General features: G+C 35.8%; 1 protein-coding gene across 3 annotated transcripts in view; it reads left to right on the top strand.

Moving 5' to 3' along the window:
- CEP162 (centrosomal protein 162) overlaps positions 1–21,913 on the top strand; it is a 103,404-nt gene that overhangs the window by 36,495 nt on the left and 44,996 nt on the right. For 2 of the 3 annotated variants that reach the window (XM_054491867.2, XM_054491869.2), the window contains exons 12-18: positions 3,436–3,715; positions 4,606–4,867; positions 14,688–14,821; positions 15,086–15,313; positions 15,854–15,994; positions 18,322–18,434; positions 20,626–20,731. In XM_054491867.2, the coding sequence (XP_054347842.2) occupies positions 3,436–3,715; positions 4,606–4,867; positions 14,688–14,821; positions 15,086–15,313; positions 15,854–15,994; positions 18,322–18,434; positions 20,626–20,731 (1,264 nt within the window). The remainder of the gene's footprint in view (positions 1–3,435; positions 3,716–4,605; positions 4,868–14,687; positions 14,822–15,085; positions 15,314–15,853; positions 15,995–18,321; positions 18,435–20,625; positions 20,732–21,913) is intronic. The other variant, XM_063666374.1, reaches the window with a different exon arrangement.

Genomic DNA, 21,913 nt, shown 5'->3' with positions numbered 1-21,913 from the left:
GAAAGGCCAGGATTTCCAGGTGAAGCGCAATCTTCTCCATCAGGTTTGAGTACGCTTCTCATTGTCTACCAATGGATGAATTAAAAAGACAGGGTTATATACTTCCTCACCCCCATCCCAATATATAATGGTGGAACTGCAGTAGATATGCCCTTTCAGCGAGGAAAAGTATGAGGAAAACACAGCAATCAATGTTACAACTTTGAGAACCACTGGAAAGAACTTGTAAAGGCCCCCTACCTTGGGAATAGGGATTTTCCTTGATTAGGTTATTATTCTATTAAGAAGGGGCTACCTTAAATCAGTTATTCTATATAGCCCCTCATTCCATTCCTTGGAGGATTTGTCTTGTATGTTATCACCATTGGCTACAACTGAAGTGAATTTTAGGTTGAGGGATATGCCCATCTTGGGGGATACACTCCCTTCTCAATCCACTTCCTGCCTACAGGTAGCTTTAAGGTTCCCAGTCACCGGCTTTTGGGTTTCTTTTTTTTTTTTTTCTTTTGAACAAGGTTATGGTTTCTCTCACATTATATTCTTTCAGAAAGTTTCGTAACTTAGTAATCGCTTTGGTCCCAGTGAATTCCATGTGCCAGTAATGAAACTTAGAGTTCTTTGCTACCCAGAATCTATAAGGAACGTAAGCAAATTTACAAGCAAAAAACAACTTCATTAAAAAGTAGGCTGGGCACGGTGGCTCACGCCTGTAATCCCAGCACTTTGGGAGGCTGAGGCAGGTAGATCATGAGGTCAAGAGATCGAGACCATCCTGGCCAACATAGTGAATCCCAGTCTCTACTAAAAATACCAAAATTAGCTGGGTGTGTGGCCTGTGCCTGTAGTCCCAGCTACTCGGGAGGCTCAGGCAGGAGAATAGCTTGAACCCAAGAGGCAGAGGTTGCAGTGAGCCGAGGTCACACCACTGCTCTCCAGCCTGGTGACAGAGCGAGACTCCATCTCAAAAAAAAAAAAAAAAAAAAAGTGGGCAAGAACACGAACAGACATTTTTCAGAAGAAGACGTGCAGCCAACAAGCATTTGAAAAAATGCTCAACATCACTAATCATTAGAGAAATACAAATTAAAACCACAATGAGATGCCATCTCACGCCAGTCAGAATAGCTATTATTAAAAAGTAAAAAACAAACAAAAAAAAAACATGCTGGTTGCAGAGAAAAGGGAACATTTATACACTGCTGGTGGGAATGTAAATTAGTTCAGCCATTGTGGAAAGCAGTTTGGCGACTTCTCAAAGAACTTAAAGCAGAATTACTATTCAATCAGCAATCTCATCATTGGATATATACCAAAAGGAATGTAAATTGTTCTACCATAAAGACATATGCATGCATATGTTCATTGCAGCACTGTTCACAAGATCAAAGACATGGAATCAACCTAAATGCGCATCAGTGGTAGACTGGATAAAGAAAGTGTGATACATATACACCATGGAATACCATGCAGCCATAAAAACGAATGAGATCACGTCCTTTGCACCAACATGGATGGAGCTAGAGGCCATTATCCTAAGCAAACTAATGCAGGAACAGAAAACAAAATACTGTATGTTCTCACTTCTCAGTGGGAGCTAAACATCAAGTACATATGGACAGAGAGATGAGAACAACAGACACTGACTGGGGCCTACTTGAGAGGTTGGGAGGAGGGTGAAGAACGAAAAACTACCTATTGGGTACTATGCTTATTGCCTGGGTGTGAAATAGACTGAACACCAAATCCCCGTGAACAATACCCGTATCCCTGAACCTGGAATAAAAGTTTAAAAAAAAAAAAAAAAAGTTCTTTGCTAGACGAAGGTTTTAAATCTGCTTTATTCTTTGATTCCTTGTCCGTCTAATTTTTTTCTCTGCGTTTATTTGCAGTTCTCTGGATATTTGGGGAAACAAAACCTTAAATGTGAAGATGACACTCTTTTTTTTTTTTGAGATGGAGTCTCGCTCTGGATGACACTCTTAATATGATCTTTGCTAAGGGACTATGTCACTCACTCTTTTCAACCAAGAAGTCTCTTGAAATCTTGCTTTTTCATAGCATTCTTCAAGGCTGAATCTTTACAGATTGAGTCTACAGAGAGAGAACCCATTTCTAGAGTTTCTAGATTCTTTCTATTCTCTTTAAATTCTGCTTACAAACCAGCTCATTCTGTGTTGAGCTCATCAGTTTTTTGGTAATATCTTGTCAAAAGAAGCTGATAGTAGCCAGCACTTAACTCCTTGTTCTTTCCAGTCATTTCTCTTAGTTCTCCATGGTCGGCTGGCATGTGGTCTGCCTTATAAACTTTTGTAGATGACAGTTTAGCAATGTTTTGCCACCGTAAAACATAGGCTGCTGTCTCTCCAGAGTTATCAGTTTCCTGCCATCCTAAACTTGACAACTAAGCCAGTAACAAATAAGTTGGGTTCTTAGCATCATAGCACTCACATTCTAAAGGGAAGAACTAGTAAATGGTCCTATCTAGATAGAAGTTGGCAAGGAAATGTAGTTAGTTGGTACCCAGCAAGAATGAGAAACAATTTTAATTAGCATCTAGCCAGGTTCTGCTGCTATGAAGAAGGAAAGAACTATTATATTTCTGATGATTCTAGCTACTAGCAGTTACCAAGAAGCCAATCTACATTATATGAAAATGGTAGCCTCTTAAACATTCTTTAATCTTATTTTATAAATTATAAAATTAAATGGCCTAATTGACACATGATTAAATATTTTGAGACTAACAGTTCCTATATTTTTGGAGACCCTGTAGTTTGCCAATATTTAACCGCATTTAAAACATTTCCTTACGTTGTATCTTCTAGATTTTTAATATCTAATTGAATTGTTACATTTAAGTGTTTTAAACCACAGAAATGATTTTCTTTTCAAAGCCTAGTGATTTTTGTTTTACATTAAAATTTGTCCTATCCTGTGATTAAATGTATGCTTTTTTAGTATTTATACTCTATGCCTCCTTAATATAAATTTATGATTATTTCTTTAGTTTCTTTTAGAAATGTTAAAAATGTTTTTCTTGTTTCAAATGCATGTTGACTTTATAAGAAATTGTAGATAAAAGATATATTACAAAAAGTTCACTTAGAAATTTATATTTTACTTTTCTTCTACAAAAGCCGTCTCAGTCTTGTTTGGTTTGGTCTTTCTCTAAAATAGATCTCAGCATCACCTTTATAATCCTTTGCATTATACTGCATTAAAATTATTATCCGAAATTAAAAGCAATTACACTACGTGAGTGTACTCTGTTAATCAAAAGTATAAATACTGTATTTAACATCAGTAACTTAATTTGAATAGTTGACAACTCATATATATAGTGCGTCTGCGTGTACACACGCACATGTGGTTATTACTGATATTTGAAGAACTGTTACGTAGGGTTCATTATCTGTGTCCTGTTTTCTTTTATAGCTCTGAGAAAGTGGCCGAAAGAAAAGAAACTGAATTTTTTAGCTCTTTACCCCTGAAGATGAACCCAAATATTATATCTCAAGACTCACAACATGTGAACCTTTTTTTTGACAAAAATGATGAGAATGTGATTTTACAAAAGACCACAAATGAGAGTATGGAAGACAGCTGTCCACAAGTAACTGCCACAGAAGAACATGTTGATAAAATGTACCTTAATATTTTGAGGAAAAAAATATCTGTTAATTCTTCATCATCTCAGGATGACAAAATTAGTAAAGTAAGTGTTTATAATCTAAATTGATTTGAGATATTGAGAACCGAAGTTATGTAAAGTATATAAGTACTATTGGTAGGTGTGTGCTTTTTAAACTAGTGGGATTGATTATATACGAACCTCCACAGTAGATCGTGGAGATTTGTGAGTGATATTTATTACAATGCTAGCCAATCCCCAAATTCAAAAATACCACCACAACATTAGCTTGCCTTTGGAAGCCATTCTTTATACTTCTTTTCCTTTTTTTTTGAATAAAATATAGTCCAGAATTTAAATAGTATAAGAAAAAGTTTATTCATCATTGTAGTATGCACTGTTCAGTCTTTCCAGTCATTTGTATTTTTTAAGTTGACATTTTATAGGAAAGCAGTTAACACCTGTGAAGAAATTTACATTTTTACTGATTCTTTTTCCTGTAGTCTGGATCTCTTCTGCTTTCTAGTTCCCATATTCAGACATTCTACTTGTATTTTATAATTTTGAATTATGTGTTTAAGTCATCTCCAGTTCTTTGTGGAATAAGGCAAGGTATTAATAAAAATTTTTAAAGCATCTTGAAAAGTTCAGATAACAAATAAGATTTTACATCATTTCAAAATATGTTCTTTCTTTCTGCTGTGTTCATTCAAGCAATTACACATCTTGGTTTCTGGCAAGCTAATTTTGCTTTATTGTTTTGCTTTACTTTGTTTCAATGCTAACTTTGAAGGTCTGCTTCAAAATACTAAAATTCTGATGCATTAGTCTTCAAGAACTTAACTATGGTAGTTTGCCTTTTACAAACTACATTACTTGATAATCACTGTTGTTTTGCCATCTATTAAATATTCTTTTACAACAATAGTTAAAGTTTATTTAGGTACTAAAGAGCTTTTGCTTGTTGTGTACAGACTTACAGATCTCAACTTAGTTCTGAAGAAGAAGGGGCTGTAATGGGTAAACAGGTACCATACAAGAAGGCCAGAAGTGCACCTCCTTTACTTAAAAGGAAACCCCAGAGTGGATTATATGCGTCAGTTAGGAGCTCAGGCTATGGCAAACCCAGTTCACCACTCAAGATGTTTTCTACTCTTGAAAAGAAAACTTCAGAGGAAATTATAAAAAGCAAAAACTTGAGATCGATTTCCACCTCCAGTCAACCTAGGAAAAAAGGTAATCATGTACTCTTTATTTAGTATATTGTTTTACTTTCTTTGCTTCCATGGAAGAGAATTAAGGTACCATATTCCATTTGTAAGATTCAGTTTGCAGGGGGCAACAGGGCTTGACCTAGGGTGGTGGCAGTAGAGGTGATGAAAAGTGGTTAGATAAGGATATATTAGAAGGTAGAACCAAAAATCTGAAGAATTGGTTTTTGGTTGCTGAGATTTTTGACTTGAGCAAGTGGAAGAATGGAGTTACACTCAGCTGGAATGAGGAAAGCTGTGACTGAGTAGATTTGACAGTTGGGGGAAAACTGGGAGTTTAATTTTTGAAATGATAGTTTTGAGATGTCTATTCAGCATGCAAGCAGAAGTGACAAGGAGGCAGTCAGATATAAAAGTCTGGAGTTCAGGAAGGAAATATGGATTATAGATACCATTTGGGAGTTATTGCTGATTGAGAGTACCAAAAGAGTGAGCATAGATAGAGGGAAAGGAGCAAGCCAAGGCCTGAGGCCCCCGATCATGCTAACCTGAAGAGATGAGGCAGAAGAGGAGGAACCTGCAAAGGAAACAGAGTGAGGTTGGAAGAATCCTGAGAGCATGTGGAATCCTGCAAGTCAAGAAAGTATATTAAGAAGGACTGCTCTGTCATTTACTGCTGAGAGATTAAGATAGATGAGGACTGAGAACTGCTCTTTGGGTTTAGCAAGGAGGAGGTGATCAATAAAGTGGACAAGCAGTTTCCATGGAGAGGAGGCTGTAAAAGGCAAATTAAATGGCAGTAAGCGGGAATAGGAGGAGTGGAATGGTGCTTTAAGTTATAGACCACGCTGCAGATAGGTGCTGTAAAAGGCAGCAAAATAATGGGCCAGTAGCTGAGACGGAAGGTGAGACCAAGAACATTTTTGCTTTGCTTTGTTTTTATGAAATAAATGATTGTTTTGTTTGTATGATGTTAAGATTTGATAGAAAAATAATTGACAATGTACGAGAGTGAGGGAAGAATTGCTTTAGCAATGTTTTTGAGTAGAGGAGCTGTAATGGAATCTGGTGCACAGTGGAAGAAGGGTTGCCATTAGACAGTAACATGGCTAGTTCCTGCATTCTAGGAACTGTGGAGGCAGATAGGAAGGGAGAGTATATGCTGGCAGGTGGTTAGATGTGGTGAGGAGAGAATGCTTTTTGTGATAGCTCCAGTTTTCTCTGAGAAATAGAAAGTAGTATCATTAGATGCACGTGAGGATTAGGCAAAGGTGTTTTGGAGGTTACAAGAGAAAAGAGAAGATACGGAGTAGCCATCTAGGAGAGTTAGACTGTCAGGAGCCAAGACAGTCTAATTAAAGTTAGTGATCATGAATTTAAATTTAAATAACAATTAAGTTGTTATTTAACAAGTTAAATAACCAACTTGTTTAACCAACTGTTAAACCAAGTGTACTCGGTAAAACAGTTGGGTTTACCAAGAAATACATTTTTGCCAAGTGAAGCTGATGATGTGTGTAAAAGTGATTAAAATGGTTGACCATGGAATTTAAGTTGAGCAATGAAGGAAGAAAGGGCATCAAGGGAGTGTGACACAATGTGCAACAGGTACGATCCATCAACTGTGAGTCCTAGTGAGGTCAAAGGATTATTGGAATCTGGGTACCAGAAGGCGTGAGGTGGGAAAACAAAGATGATAGTCATAGTAGGTGATTAGATGAGGGAATGAGACTGGGGAGTGATTGCATTACTGATAATAGTCTAGGAAAGACCTAAACTATGCCAGTGGGAGTGAGTATCTGAGATGGAAAGATGTTCAAGGAACCAAAAGCCAGGGAGTTGGAAGGATCACCTGTGAGTATGTTGAAATGACCAAGAATGAAGACAGAGATAATGTCACAGTGAGTGAAAAAGAAATGAGAGGAATGATGAGGAGGCTGCTAGATGAAGACTAATATTTTTATGAGTAAAGTGAAATAATATTCTTAAACTCATTTTTCATATTTTAAAATTTTATAGCATTTGTGACATCCAAAATAAAAATAAAACACGTTATTAAAATTTATAGTAAAGTATAATAATGGACCATAAATGTTTTTGTACTGAACCACTTTTTCTCATTAGACTGTCTATTAAGTATGATGTTTTTAACCTCTGTTTTTTATTGAAGAATTGCCCAGAGAAGTTTTAGTTTTATTCAGAGGAACTGTAATTCCTTTGGGATAGTGGTTACTTGTCAAAGGTTGAGTTCTCCAAGAAGCAGAGTTTGAGATGAGATTACTGTTCAGAAAATATACAGAATGCAGTTAAAATTAAAATCGACATTGGTTAGGATGAAGAAAAAGCCCAACTACTGGAACTTAACCAAATTAAAGGCATCTTTTCTTTTATGTAACAGAGTCCAGAGATAGGCAGTTCATGGCTGGAAAGCTGTGCAAGGAACCAGATCCCTTTGTCTTTCCTGATGCAAAATCCCTAGTATGTGACTTTTGTCTTAACTGTCACAATGGCTGCTCTGCCTCCGGACCCTGTCCATGAGGTAGGGTGAAAGGTAAAAAGTGGATGCCAGCCAAATCATCAGCTTCCTAATCAGGAAAGTTTTTGCATCCATCTTAATGACCTTTGATCTTGTGGCCATCAGTTGCATGGAGTTCAGGGGGTCAAGTATGTTTATGTAGTACGTTGCTGCTCAGGACAGAATTAGATATTTATTAATAGGAAGGAAGAGAAGGTTGGCAGTTAGCAGTACCAGCCATGTGGTTGTTTTCCTTTTTAGTTTTGATTAATTTTCTTTGGCTCTATCTTGTGTTTTTATTTTTAGACTAAGTTTTTTGTCATGAAAGGACAAAAATTCTTATTATTGTCTTTTCTTATTAAGAATTAAAAATTCTTAATATATGCTTATTATTTAAAATTCAAAATTACAGAAAAGTAAAAGAAGAAAGCAATGATTTAGCCAGAAACAACTGTTGTTATGCTGGGTGAGCAGATTCCATGCATCTCACTATGTATATACTTATATAATAGAAGGAAATGTGAATGAATGGACAGAAGGAGAGATGCAGATGTGGATAAATGGACAAAATATTTTATAAGAATGAGATTACACTTTACAGGTTGTTTTAAAATAGGATATTAGATCTAGGTTTATTTATATCTATACGAAGAAAAAGAAATTTCTTCCTAAGAAATTGTATATCTGAAAATACAAGGAAAAGATTATGAAAAATCTTTAAGGAAAGAGATTATGAAAAACACTCAAAGATTGCCATAACTGTAGTGTTGTTTCTTAACTTTTTCAGTTTTAGACATTACCAATCGATTCCTTCCCTTCTGTGAAATATAAAGCATATTATATCCCCAACTTACATGCTTCCTATTCATTTTTATTTTGTTTTTAAGTTATATTTAATATAGTCTCTCCTACAACCTTAATTTTCCTCAGCTTTTGGATTTAATTCTTGGTTCTGATTATTAAAGAGACTGAATGCTTTTCACTTGTCTCTTAGCCATAGTTTCTGTATTCTAGAATTATTTTGATTGGTTTCTTTTTTGACTGAATTTTCTTATGCATTGCTATTTCAAGAAGGTTTCATGGGTTCCAAATTCTGCAGTGTTTCATGTTTAAATTTCATATTCAAGCAAATTTTTTTCATGTGTAAAAGGATAAAGTACTGCTCATGTGCCATTATTTAAAGTAGTTACTTGACAATTTTGGCTTTTGTTGCCATTGCTTTTGGTGTTTTAGACATGAAGTCCTTGGCCATGACTATGTCCTGAATGGTATTGCCTAGGTTTTCTTCTAGGGTTTTTATGGTTTTAGGTCTAACATTTAAGTCTTTAATCCATCTTGAATTAATTTTTGTATAAGGTGTAAGGAAGGGATCCAATTTCAGCTTTCTACATATGGCTAACCAGTTTTCCCAGCACCATTTATTAAATAGGGAATCCTTTCCTCATTTCTTGTTTTTCTCAGGTTTGTCAAAGATCAGATGGTTGTAGATGTGTGGTATTATTTCTGAGGCTCTGTTCTGTTCCATTGGTCTCTATCTCTGTTTTTTACCAGTACCACGCTGTTTTGGTTACTGTAGCCTTGTAGTATAGTTTGAAGTCAGGTAGCATGATGCCTTCAGGTTTGTTCTTTTTGCTCAGGATTGTCTTGGCAATGCAGGCTCTTTTTTGGTTCCATATGAACTTTAAAGTAGTTTTTTCCAATTCTGTGAAGAAAGTCATTGGTAGCTTGATGGAGATGGCATTGAATCTATAAATTACCTTGGGCAGTATGGCCATTTTCACGATATTGATTCTTCTTATCCATGAGCATGGAATGTTCTTCCATTTGTTTGTGTCCTCTTTTATTTCCTTGAGCAGTGGTTTGTAGTTCTCCTTGAAGAGGTCCTTCACATCCCTTGTAAGTTGTATTCCTAAGTATTTTATTCTCTTTGAAGCAATTGTGATTGGGAGTTCACTCATGATTTGGCTCTCTGTTTGTCTGTTATTGGTGTTTAAGAATGCTTGTGATTTTTGCACATTGATTTTCTATCCTGAGACTTTGCTGAAGTTGCTTATCAGCTTAAGGAGATTTTGGGCTGAGACAATGGGGTTTTCTAAATGTACAATCATGTCATCTGCAAACAGGGACAATTTGACTTCCTCTTTTCCTAATTGAATACCTTTTATTTCTTTCTCCTGCCTGATTGCCCTGGCCAGAACTTCCAACACTATTTTGAATAGGAATGGTGAGAGAGGGCACCCCTGTCTTGTACCAGTTTTCAAAGGGAATGCTTCCAGTTTTTGCCCATTCAGTATGATATTGGCTGTGGGTTTGTCATAAATAGCTCTTATTATTTTGAGATATGTCCCATCGATACCTAATTTATTGAGAGTTTTTAGCATGAAGGGCTGTTGAATTTTGTCAAAGGCCTTTTCTACATCTATTGAGATAATCATGTGGTTTTTGTCTTTGGTTCTGTTTTTATGCTGGATTACGTTTATTGATTTGTGTATATTGAACCAGCCTTGCATCCCAGGGATGAAGCCCACTTGATCATAGTGGATAAGCTTTTTGATGTGCTGCTGGATGCAATTTGCCAGTATTTTATTGAGGATTTTCGCATCAATGTTCATCAGGGATATTGGTCTAAAATTCTCTTTTTTTGTTGTGTCTCTGCCAGGCTTTGGTATCAGGATGATGCTGGCCTCATAAAATGAGTTAGGGAAGATTCCCTCTTTTTCTATTGATTGGAATAGTTTCAGAAGGAATGGTATCAGCTCCTCCTTGTACCTCTGGTAGAATTTGGCTGTGAATCCATCTGGTCCTGGACTTTTTTTGGTTGGTAGGCTATTAATTATTGCCTCAATTTCAGAGCCTGTTAGTGGTCTATTCAGGGATTCGAGTTCTTCCTGGTTTAGTCTTGGGATGGTTTATGTGTCCAGGAATTTATCCATTTCTTCTAGATTTTCTAATTTATTTGCATAAAGGTGTTTATAGTATTCTCTGATGGTAGTTTGTATTTCTGTGGGATATCTAATTAAACTAAACAGCCTCTGCACAGCAAAAGAAACTACCAGCAGAGTGAACAGGCAACCTACACAGTGGGAGAAAATTTTTGCAATCTACTCATTTGACAAAGGGCTAATATCCAAAATCTACACAGAACTCAAATTTACAAGAAAAAAACAAACAACCCCATCAAAAAGTGGGTGAAGGATATGAACAGACACTTCTCAAAAGAAGACATTTATGCAGCCAACAGACACATGAAAAAATGCTCGTCATCACTGGCCATCAGAGAAATGTGAATCAAAACCACAGTGAGATACCATCTCACACCAATTAGAATGGCGATCATTAAGAAGTCAGGAAACAACAGGTGCTGGAGAGGATGTGGAGAAATAGGAACACTTTTACACTGTTGGTAGGAGTGTAAACTAGTTCAACAATTATGGAAGACAGTGTGATGATTCCTCAAGGATCTAGAACTAGAAATACCTTTTGACCCAGCCATCCCATTACTGGGTGTATACCCAAAGGATTATAAATCATTCTACTATAAAGACAGATGCACACATATGTTTATTGTGGCACTATTCACAATAGCAAAAACTTGGAACCAACCCAAATGTCCATCAATGATAGACTGGATTAAGAAAATGTGGCACATATACACCATGGAATACTATGCAGCCATAAAAAAGGATGAGTTCATGTCCTTTGTAGGGACATGGATGAAGCTAGAAACCATCATTCTGAGCAAACTGTCGCAAGGACAAAAAACCAAACACCGCATGTTCTCACTCATAGGTGGGAATTGAACAATGGGAACACTTGGACACAGTAAGGGGAACAGCACACACCGGGGCCTGTCGTGGGGTTGCGGGGAGCGGGAAGGTATAGCATTAGGAGATATACCTCATTTAAATGACAAGTTAATGGGTGCAGCACACCAACATGGCACATGTATACATATGTAACAAACCTGCACGTTGTGCACATGTACCCTAGAACTTAAAGTAAAATTAAAAATTAAAAAAAAAAAAAGATAAGGTTTGCAAAGTGGCTAGCTTGGCATCTTGCACATACAGGTATTAAGCAAAGGTTACCCCTTACCACATCCCCTAGGGATGTTCTTCAAAATTGTATTAATCAAAGCATACTTTAAAAGTTTGCAACGATGCTCAATGGTTGAATAAATTTATTGAAAAAATTTAAATTATTACCAAAAAAGTAAACATATGCAAATTTAAATAAAATGGTTAATGAATCCCATTAATCCCTCACCCAGCTTCAAAATTATGAACTCCTATTCAATCTTGTTTCATCTTCATTTCCAGCTATTCTCTTTTTATTTTGAAGCTAACCCAGACATTATATTATTTCAACTGCAAATGTGTCCGTATGCATCTTTAAAGATAAGGACTTAAAAAAAAACACCATACTATTATCTTACCTTAAAAACGTAACAATTTTTTAACATTATTAAATATCCAGTCAAGTTTAAATAGCCGAATCTCTCATAAATGTCATAACTTCTTACAGTTTATTTGATTCAGGATCCAAATATATTTAAAAATGTAATAAAAAGATTGACAGTAGCCAAATATCTAGACTGCTACAAATTCTAAGTCTCACATACTGACTTTTCCTAGAGTGCAGAAATAATATTATATCATAATAAAATAATGCTCCCTCATTTGGACAGCATTATTAAGTGCCTTTACTTTGTTAATTCAATACAATTATTTTCCTAATCTCAACCGGGCCACTAAATAAAGGTGTGTCCTTGGGCTATTCACTCAACTTGTCCAAGTTGCAGTTTTCATACTTCTAAAAAGAGAGTGTTGAACTAAAATTGATTATTCAGGGCAGGCGCAGTGACTCACGCCTGTAATCCCAGCAATCTGGGAGGCTAAGGCGGGCAGATCACTTGAGATAAAGAGTTTGAGACCAGCCTGGCCAACATGGTAAAACTCTGTCTCTACTAAAAATACGAAAAATTTGCTGGACGTGGTGGCGGATGCTTGTAATCCCAGCTACTTGGGAGGCTGAGGCAGGAGAATTGCTTGAGCCCGGGAGGCGGAGGTTGCAGTGAGCCGAGATCGCAGTCCAGCCTAGGCGACAAAGCAAGATGCTGTCTCAAAATAAATAAATAAAGATTATTCAGCATGCTTTTATTGTGAGCCTCCGGGTAGGAGGCAGGACAGCACAGTATTGAGAGGAAATATCCAGCAGATCTGGCCTGGAGCCCTGACACATACAGGCCACATGAGCTGAGATTAGTTCCTTAATCTCTCTTTGTCTCAGTTTCCAAGTCTCTGAAATGCAAATGAAAGAAAACCAAACCCAGAAAGTTTTTCCTGTATGCATATAGTGGTGGGGTGCAGGGAAGGGTGGATAAAATGAGGAAATATGAGTACAGTGATTGTCACTTAGGAATCCTTCAATAAATAGTCAATGTAGTTATCCTATCAACTGGGAAGGGGGATGAGGAGATGAGGCTGGAGGATGGGCGGAGGTGAGAACTGTCTTGTCCACTGTGGCAGCCACTGGCCACACATGACCATTTAGCATTTGAAATGTAGCTAGTCTGAATTGAGATGTCTTGTAAATAAATTACCTTTTGTACTTCTAAGATGTAGTATGAACAAACAACATAAAATATCCCTATTTTTAATGATTCATTTATGTCAAAATCTTAATATGTTGGATATATTGTGTTAAATAAATATTATTAAAATTTTTTAAAAATACACTCCAGCCTGGGAAACAGAGCGAGACTCTGTCTCAAAAAAAAAATTAAAAAAAAAATAATAATTACTTGATACTTTAGTCCACTGAGAAGTCAAAATTAAGAATTCAAGAAGGGAGAACTCTGGCATAAAAGGACTGGCAGACTACAACCATGAACAAGAACATGTGATAGGTTGAGTAATTACATATCCAAAAGGCCTGGGACCAGAAGTGTTTCAAATTTCAGATTTCTTTGGATTTTGGAGTATTTGCATTATATTTACTAGTTTAGCATCTCCAATCCAAAAATCAAAAATCCTAAACCTTACTGTAAGCATTTTTCTATGAGCGTCATGTTGACACTCAAAAAATTTCAGATTTTAGAGCAGTTTGGATTTTGGATTTTCTGATCTGGGACGTTCCACCTGTACTAGCTGCCTTGTCCTAAGGAGAATCATGTGCTAGCAGATCACACCCCATTCATTTAATGAGCCTCCAGTGATTTGGAAGTTTTGAAAGCCTGCTTTTATAATGACTTAAAACAGTCTCTTCATGAACACTTTTAGAAATTTCTCCAGAAAACTTACATCGGTCTAATTAAATATGACCATAACTCTATAAGGAAAACCTTCACATACCTGGAAAAATAGTTGAAATGAAATCTTTTGGTGAGGGACTATTGGTAATTTGTTTTTTCTTTTGACTGTTCTATATTTTCCAAATATTTAATAATCATGTATAACATTTGTAATTAAAAAGTAAACTCTACATTTAAAAAGCGTCTTGAATAAATTATTTTAAAAATTTAAATTTTGAAGTTCTTAATTTATCTCTAAAGCAATCAGATATTGTTTATTGAACTCAGGACCTGTAGTATTTGAATATGGACCTTAGGATCCCTTTTAGGTACTATTCTTCAACATTGTTTATTATTAACTGAATACTATATTAGCCTTAGAATGATTTCTTGTTTAAGAATTTACAAGTTACCTTAAAAGCTGAAAATTGGAACAGAATATATATTAATCACTTTTTTTATAATTTAATATATATTGCCAAGTTTTTATAGCAGTGTTAATCTTTTAAAATCTGATTTAGATTAACAATTATAAAATCCTCCGTGCAATTTATATTATTCCATTGATACTATAATATCATGATATACATTGTTTATAAAAAATGTGCTCCGAAAGCACACTTAATCCGCACCAAAATGTTTCATAAAGTTATCAGCTGCTCCTTGATTTGTCATTTAGAAATTTTGATTGATTATTGCTATGAACATTTAACAGAAGAATTTATTTAAAACTAATAAACTCTGAAAGTTATTTCTATCCACATTCTCACATTTATTTAGCTCCATTTGTCAGTTGACATGAGTCTTGGGTTAATTGGCCATCTGTGTCAAATTTAGTAGAATGTTGATTATGGAGTGGCAATTTTTCTGAATGCAATCAGTTATAGTGAAACAGCTGTGTTATAGTGTAGTCCATCAGCCTATTTTGAGATCCTCATTTTTGTGTTTCCATTGTATTTTTAGTTATTGGACACAATTGATGAGTACACATTTAACTTTACATTTGTGGTGCATTTATATATTGTTTATAATATTTAGAAATCTTATCTGGAACAAAACTCATCAAGCCTGCAGCTTTGGATAAACCAACTCCCAAAACTGAAAGTTGCCTGTCTACTCCTAAGAAGTCTGAAAATCCCACAGAAACTGATTCCTGTATTCAGTTTCAGACTGTAGGTATTAAATTCAAAATTAATAATCATAATGTTTTATGTTCTAAAATTATATTAAAACTAAATTATATATAACAAAATATAATAAGGACTAAAATGTCTTTTCCTTTGAGTGATACTGTAATCACTCTTACTGAACAGTTAATTTTCTTATATAATAGAACATTATTAACCATGTCCTTTTTATTCTTTTTTTAATTAACCACCTGTGTTCAAATCTTATACATAAGTCTGCTGTAATGAAGTAATGCTTTTTCTTGAAAGGATTCCTTAGGATACTGTGGTGAGAACAAGGAGAAGGAATTACTTATGTTTAAAAGAGTTCAGGAAGCAGAGGAAAAATGGAGGGGTGCACAAGCCTTAATTGAGCAAATTAAAGCCACATTCTCAGAAAAGGAGACAGAACTAGAAAATAAGTTGGAAGAACTAAAGAAACAACAGGAAAAAGAACTCTTCAAATTGAATCAAGATAATTATATTCTTCAAGCCAAGGTACTAGACACATTGTTCTGGTTTTTTTTTTAATATTTATTTTTTTAAAAAAACTGAATTCCCTGCTAAATACATTGTCATCCTTGGTTCCTAGAGATGTTTGACTTGATGTATTTGCTGTATAAAATATAGAATGGTTCCAAGAGTGATTCTGTACATGACAGCCTAAATTTTGAACCCTTGGGGAAGAAAATTAAATTTAAATTGGCTCATTTTTATGGTTTTCTTCTGTTAGCAGTCCTTTTTAAAGAAAATCAGTTCATTTTGACCTTCAAAGAAATCAAAGTTTGAGCAAGAACTGCTATAGAAGGTATAGACCCAGAGGATGACATTGTGTAGCATTTGTGAGTTACTTTACTCAACCAGCACCATCAGCACAAAACAGCACTTTGCTGATTTAACTGTAGTTATGTCACATTCCAATATGTTCAATATTATAAGACAGTTTTCGATCTAAATAGGAGTTTTCTGTTATTCTTTCTCACTTCTCACCTTATCATTTCCTTCCCCAAATAAAACAATTTCTGCAATTTCTCCAAGTTAAGCAGCTTTGAAGAAACAAACAAAAAACAAAGGTGGTTACATTTTGGAGAAGCAGCTGATCCTGTCACTGGAGAAAAGTTGAAGCAAATCCAAAAAGAAATACAAGAACAAGAGACACTTCTTCAAGGATATCAACAGGTATGGCAATTCTTCAGCATATGGCAAATTTACTCTTGATCTTTTAGTTATAAAAATAAGGCAGGCCAGGCATAGTGGCTTATGCGTGTAATCCCAGCACTTTGGGAGGATGAGGCGGGTGGATCACCTGAGGTCAGGAGTTCGAGACCAGCCTGGCCAACATGGTGAAACCCCATCTCTCCTAAAAATAAAAAAAAAATTGGCTGGGCATGGTGGCACACATCTGTCATCCCAGCTACTTAGGAGGTTGAGGCAAGAGAATCGCTTGAACCTAGGAAGCAGAGGTTGCAGTGAGCTGAGATCACATCACTGTACTTCAGCCTAGGCAACAGAGTGAGACTCTGTCTCAAAAAAAAAAATAAATAAGGTATATTAAAATACTTCTGTGCTTATTTAACAGATAATGGTAATCCTGGCAAATAGGAGATAATAATTTGACTAGTCTATATATTTCTCATGAGGAGAATTAAATGGTAAAAGCATGAGTTCTGGATTAGAAAAATCTGGTTTTGAGTCTTAGCTCTACCACCTGCTGTGTGCCTTGAGCATCACTTAATCTTTCTAATCCAGTTTCTTCATCTGTGAAGTGGGGATAATAATATATAGGATCTCTAACTTCCACTGGTTTGACTTAACAAAGTTTTAACTTTTATGATGGGCTTATCAGGATGTAACCTCATCATAAGTTTTACTTACTGTTTTTTGACTTTACAGTGGGTTTATCAGGGTATTAAGTGCATTTTCAACTTAGGACATTTTTTACTTATTTTTTGGCCTTATTGGGATATAGCTATTTGTGGGGCAAGCAAGTTGAGGAGCATCTGTACACTCTCAGTGTGACACACAGCAATCAATCAATGAAAGTTACCTGTTATTTTTAATAGCCAGTTTCTTAAAAACTGTCCTATCTTTTCTTAGTTTTCTGTAATGCTCTTCAGTAGACAGTATTGGCTGGTTTTGCTATTATATTCAGAAATATGAATCTGAAATTAATTGCTAATGCCCTGAGGGTGAAAAAATTTTGAATTTAATGCAAGAAATCTGTGGGTCCTATAGAGGCAGATATTTGCAATGTGTAATGACATCTTGGTATCTTGGTGTTGCTAGCCTGACAGTCAACCAGGACAGGTTTAGTGATCTTCAGCATAAGACTTTATCTTTGTTCTGTGCCTCCCACACCCTTTTTTCTTACCTCTCTCCTTTCTTGTCTCTCATTACATTCTTCTCTTTTGACAACTGTAACTTGAACCTTGAGCCTTAGTAACATGCGTTATCACCCAGGGACATCATCAAAAGCATTGCCCCATCAATGATTACAATGTTTGCTATAACTGAATTGGAATGATTTTGCAGGACACACTGCCCTCAGTTACTGGGAACCATTCAAATTCTTCTGCCAGTTTGATCTTGCCATTAAAAAACAGGGGTTTTTAAGAAAATTTAACAGACCCATAAGTATGCCAACCAACCCCTCCAACAGAGACAACACAAAATTTATGTGTCTAAATAGTAGGGGGAAATGTTCATTAATTCTGCATGTATTTAAGCACAGGCTGTCGCCAGGCACTATTCCAGACATGGTAAAACAGTCTATAGTTTGCATTAGATACTCAAAGCCCTTGGTTTGCATCTTATTTTTAATTTCAAACAGGTTAATAAGCCAGGGAGGGCATCTAAGTGCAGATTGGCACCATCTCTTCTCCCTCTGATCTCAACTGGTTGAGTCACTCTTTAGCTCTTTAGCTCAAGCCTTGTGAACTGGGTCTGTCCTCTGCTCTGCCTTGTCCTGACAACTTTCAGAAACACCGGTCTTTAACTCCCTATTTACAGTCAGTAGCAGATACAAGTATGAGCACCCGTAGGTACATCTGATTACCTCACCACTGACAGCCAGACTTCCAGAATCTTCCTCCAGCAGTGATTTTTTTTTTCCCCCTCTCAAGCCAGAAACAGAAAAGAATGTAAAGGGTCTCACTGGGTCTTTCCACCCGGGTCCACACAGTCTGGATGTGCTGATTCCTTCAGCCACTCTCCCACTTAACTCCTGTGAAATGCAGTGCATTAAACTGACCTTAGGCCCTTTGGCTTTGGGAATTTTTGCAAATTATTTTTTCAATTAGCCATTTTAAATGTTATGGAAAGAACTGTTTTTAGACACCAAATTTTCTTCAGATATAATATAAAAAGCTTAAAAAAGACTTTACATACGCAAAAGCTAAAGAAACTTAAAAGGCCGTTTAAAGGATTAATCTATTATGAGCACATATATTATGTTATATAAGTACTAATGACTTTTAACTAAAATGCAGTTTTCTGTTTCTAAAAAGGAAAATGAACGATTATATAATCAAGTAAAAGATCTCCAAGAACAAAACAAGAAAAATGAGGAGCAAATGTTTAAGGAAAACCAAAGTTTATTCAATGAGGTAGCTTCCTTAAAGTAAGTCCTTTTGAACTTCTTAAAATCAAATATACTATTTCAAGCATTTTCTTATTATGTTAATAATACATTTATTTTTACTTAGACATAGTAAAATTTTATTTTTATTTGTACACTCATTTCCAATTTATATGTTTAATACTCAGTGGATTTTTCTTTTGGTGTTAGATGGCTAGCACATACTTGATAGTATTTTCAGCATATTCATATTTGAATTCATATGAATTTATGTTCATAACTGATTCAAACATCAGTTTCAGGATATTGAATATACAATATCAGTCATTAAGAATGACTGATCATTCTTAATGATTCCCAAGGAATCATATGGTTCCTAAGGAACCATATGATTAGTAATACTAAAAAAGAAAGGTCATACAGTATCACTTATGATCTTCTTGGGTCAGGTTCCATAGAAGCAGAGCCTGAGATGGTGGAGGTCCTTGTGGAGATGATATACTGAAGGATACCTCTCAGGAGAAGGGAGCAAGGGAAGCAGGAACGGTGAGGTAGGGGGAGGGCAAATAGTGGTCTCAGCTGGAGACTGGCTTCATTCTCCTCCCAAGAAGCTCTGGAGAATAGATTGTACCAGAGTTGGTCCCTGCTTGAGGCAAGGGGGCAGCCTCTGTCACTGGCCGGAGTGTACCGTGGAAAGGAGTGGGGGCTGCCCTTTATGCCGGGTCAGGGGCTGCGGTTTAAAGGAGCACCTGTAAGTTGTTTTCAGCCAGCATTTGTCATGGCAGGGTTATGAAGCACCAGCACCTACTTAGGAATCATATTTCAGAGTATAAGGTCTTTTGGACGTTATGATTCCAACTTTAACATATTAAGTGAAAAAGCCAAGCCCATGAACATGGACAAGCTAGCATACTATCTTCTTTTAGAAAATGACCACTATTTGTGTATCTTTTTATGTAAACACCTAATCACTCAGAAAGGACTGTTATCAGAAGTTTCTCTGACCCATGAATATCATGAGTGTTTACTGAATTTATTTATATACTTCTCCCCCTTTTTGGTTATATAACCTAGGGCCTAAGAGGCAGGGCTGCTAATAATAGCTCATACTGATCTTTCAGGCAAAATAGAAAAAGGCACACTTGGTAGCAGACTCCATATATATATATATATATATATATATATATAAATAAAATAGCCTCTTTCTCCTTGTAAGTTGGTAAGTGTAACCCCAGGCCATGTGTGATAATCTGCACAGTTGTAATGCATGAATGCATTTTTTTTTTTTTTTTTGAGACAGAGTCTCGCTCTGTCACCCAGGCTGGAGTGCAATGGCATAATCTCGGCTCACTGCAAGCTCTGCCTCCCGGGTTCATGCCATTCTCCTGCCTCAGCCTCCCGAGTATCTGGGACTACAGGCGCCCGCCACCATGCCCGGCTAATTTTTTGTGTTTTTTAGTAGAGACAGAGTTTCACCATGTTAGCCAGGATGGTCTCGATCTCCTGACCTCGTGATCTACCCACCTCGGCCTCCCAAAGTGCTGGGATTACAGGCGTGAGCCACCGTCCCTGGCCTACTTATGCTTTTTTTCCCAGATGTTTCAGTAAAGTTATTTTAAAGTATCTTATCTTGTACTACTTGGCTTCTAAAAGAAGATCTATCCCAGGATCCAAAATTGAAGCTGTAAATTAACTTTCAGAATGAAATAAATGGTTTCTTTAGTACATTAGGGTTAGATGATCTTATGTGGAATCCAAGACTCCTTCTATAATATCTCTGGACTAACAGGAAAATTGAATCTAAAGTCCAGATATTAGGCTGTGTTTGGTTTTGTTTGTTAGCTTCCATGTATGAGACTGGCGACTCTCAGAAAAGATTCTAGAACAATATGACAAGGAGCGCATTAACAACCCCACAGAAAAATGCAGCGCATCTTTGTGGACCATTAATTTTTTTCCTCTGAGAATTGGGAATTAATATTTTTATATTATAAATTAACCAATAATCTTAGGTTTCAGTTCTTTTAGAATAAATATAAGCATTTCCCTTAAAGTATATTTCTGTTTTAGTATGGTAGTATTTTAATCTTTAGATTAAATGAAAATTTTACCTTCATTTATGCATACAGTTTCAATGTATGTTAGTTTTTAATTTTTAAGAATTGAATATTTTCTACTGAAAGGAGCACCTGGTAAGAAAGAAAAACAACTTTTTATTTTCAAAATAAATCAGAGAACAGATGCACAAAAGTCGTTTTCTGTCTCAAGTAGTTGAAGATTCAGAGCCCACAAGAAATCAGAATTTTACAGATCTGTTAGCAGAACTACGGATGGCACAGGTAAGTTGCATAATGATTTTGACTATTAGGGATAATAAAGGTTTTATAAAAATCCCCATTTTTATAAAAATTTTTATTAAAAAATTACATAGAAATGTATAAAAAAATCTATAAATTTCATACCATTTAAAACTTAGGGAGAAATATCTTAAATTAGCATATAGTATACACGTGACCTTAGTATAGAGGAAACATTATAATACTGTTTTTAGATGTCATTGTCTTTATGATTCAGCCTCTTATCAGGCATTTGTCACATCTCATCAGGCCCATTTATCATGGAGCCATATCAGAGGCATGATTTTATTTAGGACACGTATACCTTATTTCAAACAAATTCCTTATTTGAAAGCGTGCAGCCTAAATAGTGTAATTTGGAGATAATTGTTTACCTTTAAAAGTTAGTAGCTTTCTACCTGTCTTCTGAGGTAGACTGTGCACTTCTAGAGAGCAGAAACGGTATCTTACAAGTATTTATATTCCACATACCTAACATAAAGTTGAAATGCAATGCTGTTCCATAACTTTTTTTGTTTATTAAATTGTATTATAAAGAATATGGCCTAGAGTTTTCTAAAGCAGTATTTATCAATAGAAGGAGTTTGGGAATTTAAGGCAGGGTAGTTCTATTTTAAGCAGAAGTAATTCATGCACTGCATGATTTTTATCATCCCTGTCCCTAAGAACTATGTGCTTATAGCACCCACCAGTCATTTTAACAATTAAAACCACTCTGCCACATTTCCAAATATGGCCTGTGGAGTACAGTTACTTCCTCCCACCCCTCCCTTTCAGAATCATAGCACTGAACTAAAAAGCCCTTCCAATCTATTTCAATTATTATATAAATTAGAAAAATTCCAGTTATTTTTTAATAGTAATTTACCACACAAAGTTAGGTTACAAAGAAATAGAAACATACCATAGTTAATAAAGGTAACAGGGTTTTGTAGTATATAAAATACAGCTTTACATATGAATCCATTATAGGAAACTTCCTTTGGTTGCATGTGTACGTAGGAAGGCAGATAGGTAGAAAGGTAAATGAATGATTGGATGACCCCTCCTTTTCGGTGGGCCTCAAAAACAGCAAGCTAAAGCAGAAATTAATATTACCATATTTTATGAAGGCTTGGGGGAACAAAGTAAGGTTTCAAGCATAGCATTGGCATTAGTTCCAAA

Source organism: Pongo pygmaeus, chromosome 5 (assembly GCF_028885625.2).
Source record: "Pongo pygmaeus isolate AG05252 chromosome 5, NHGRI_mPonPyg2-v2.0_pri, whole genome shotgun sequence".
Taxonomy (NCBI): Eukaryota; Metazoa; Chordata; class Mammalia; order Primates; family Hominidae; genus Pongo; species Pongo pygmaeus.
The sequence above is the reverse complement of the archived record's forward strand: the minus strand, read 5'-3'. Positions and strand labels throughout refer to the sequence as shown.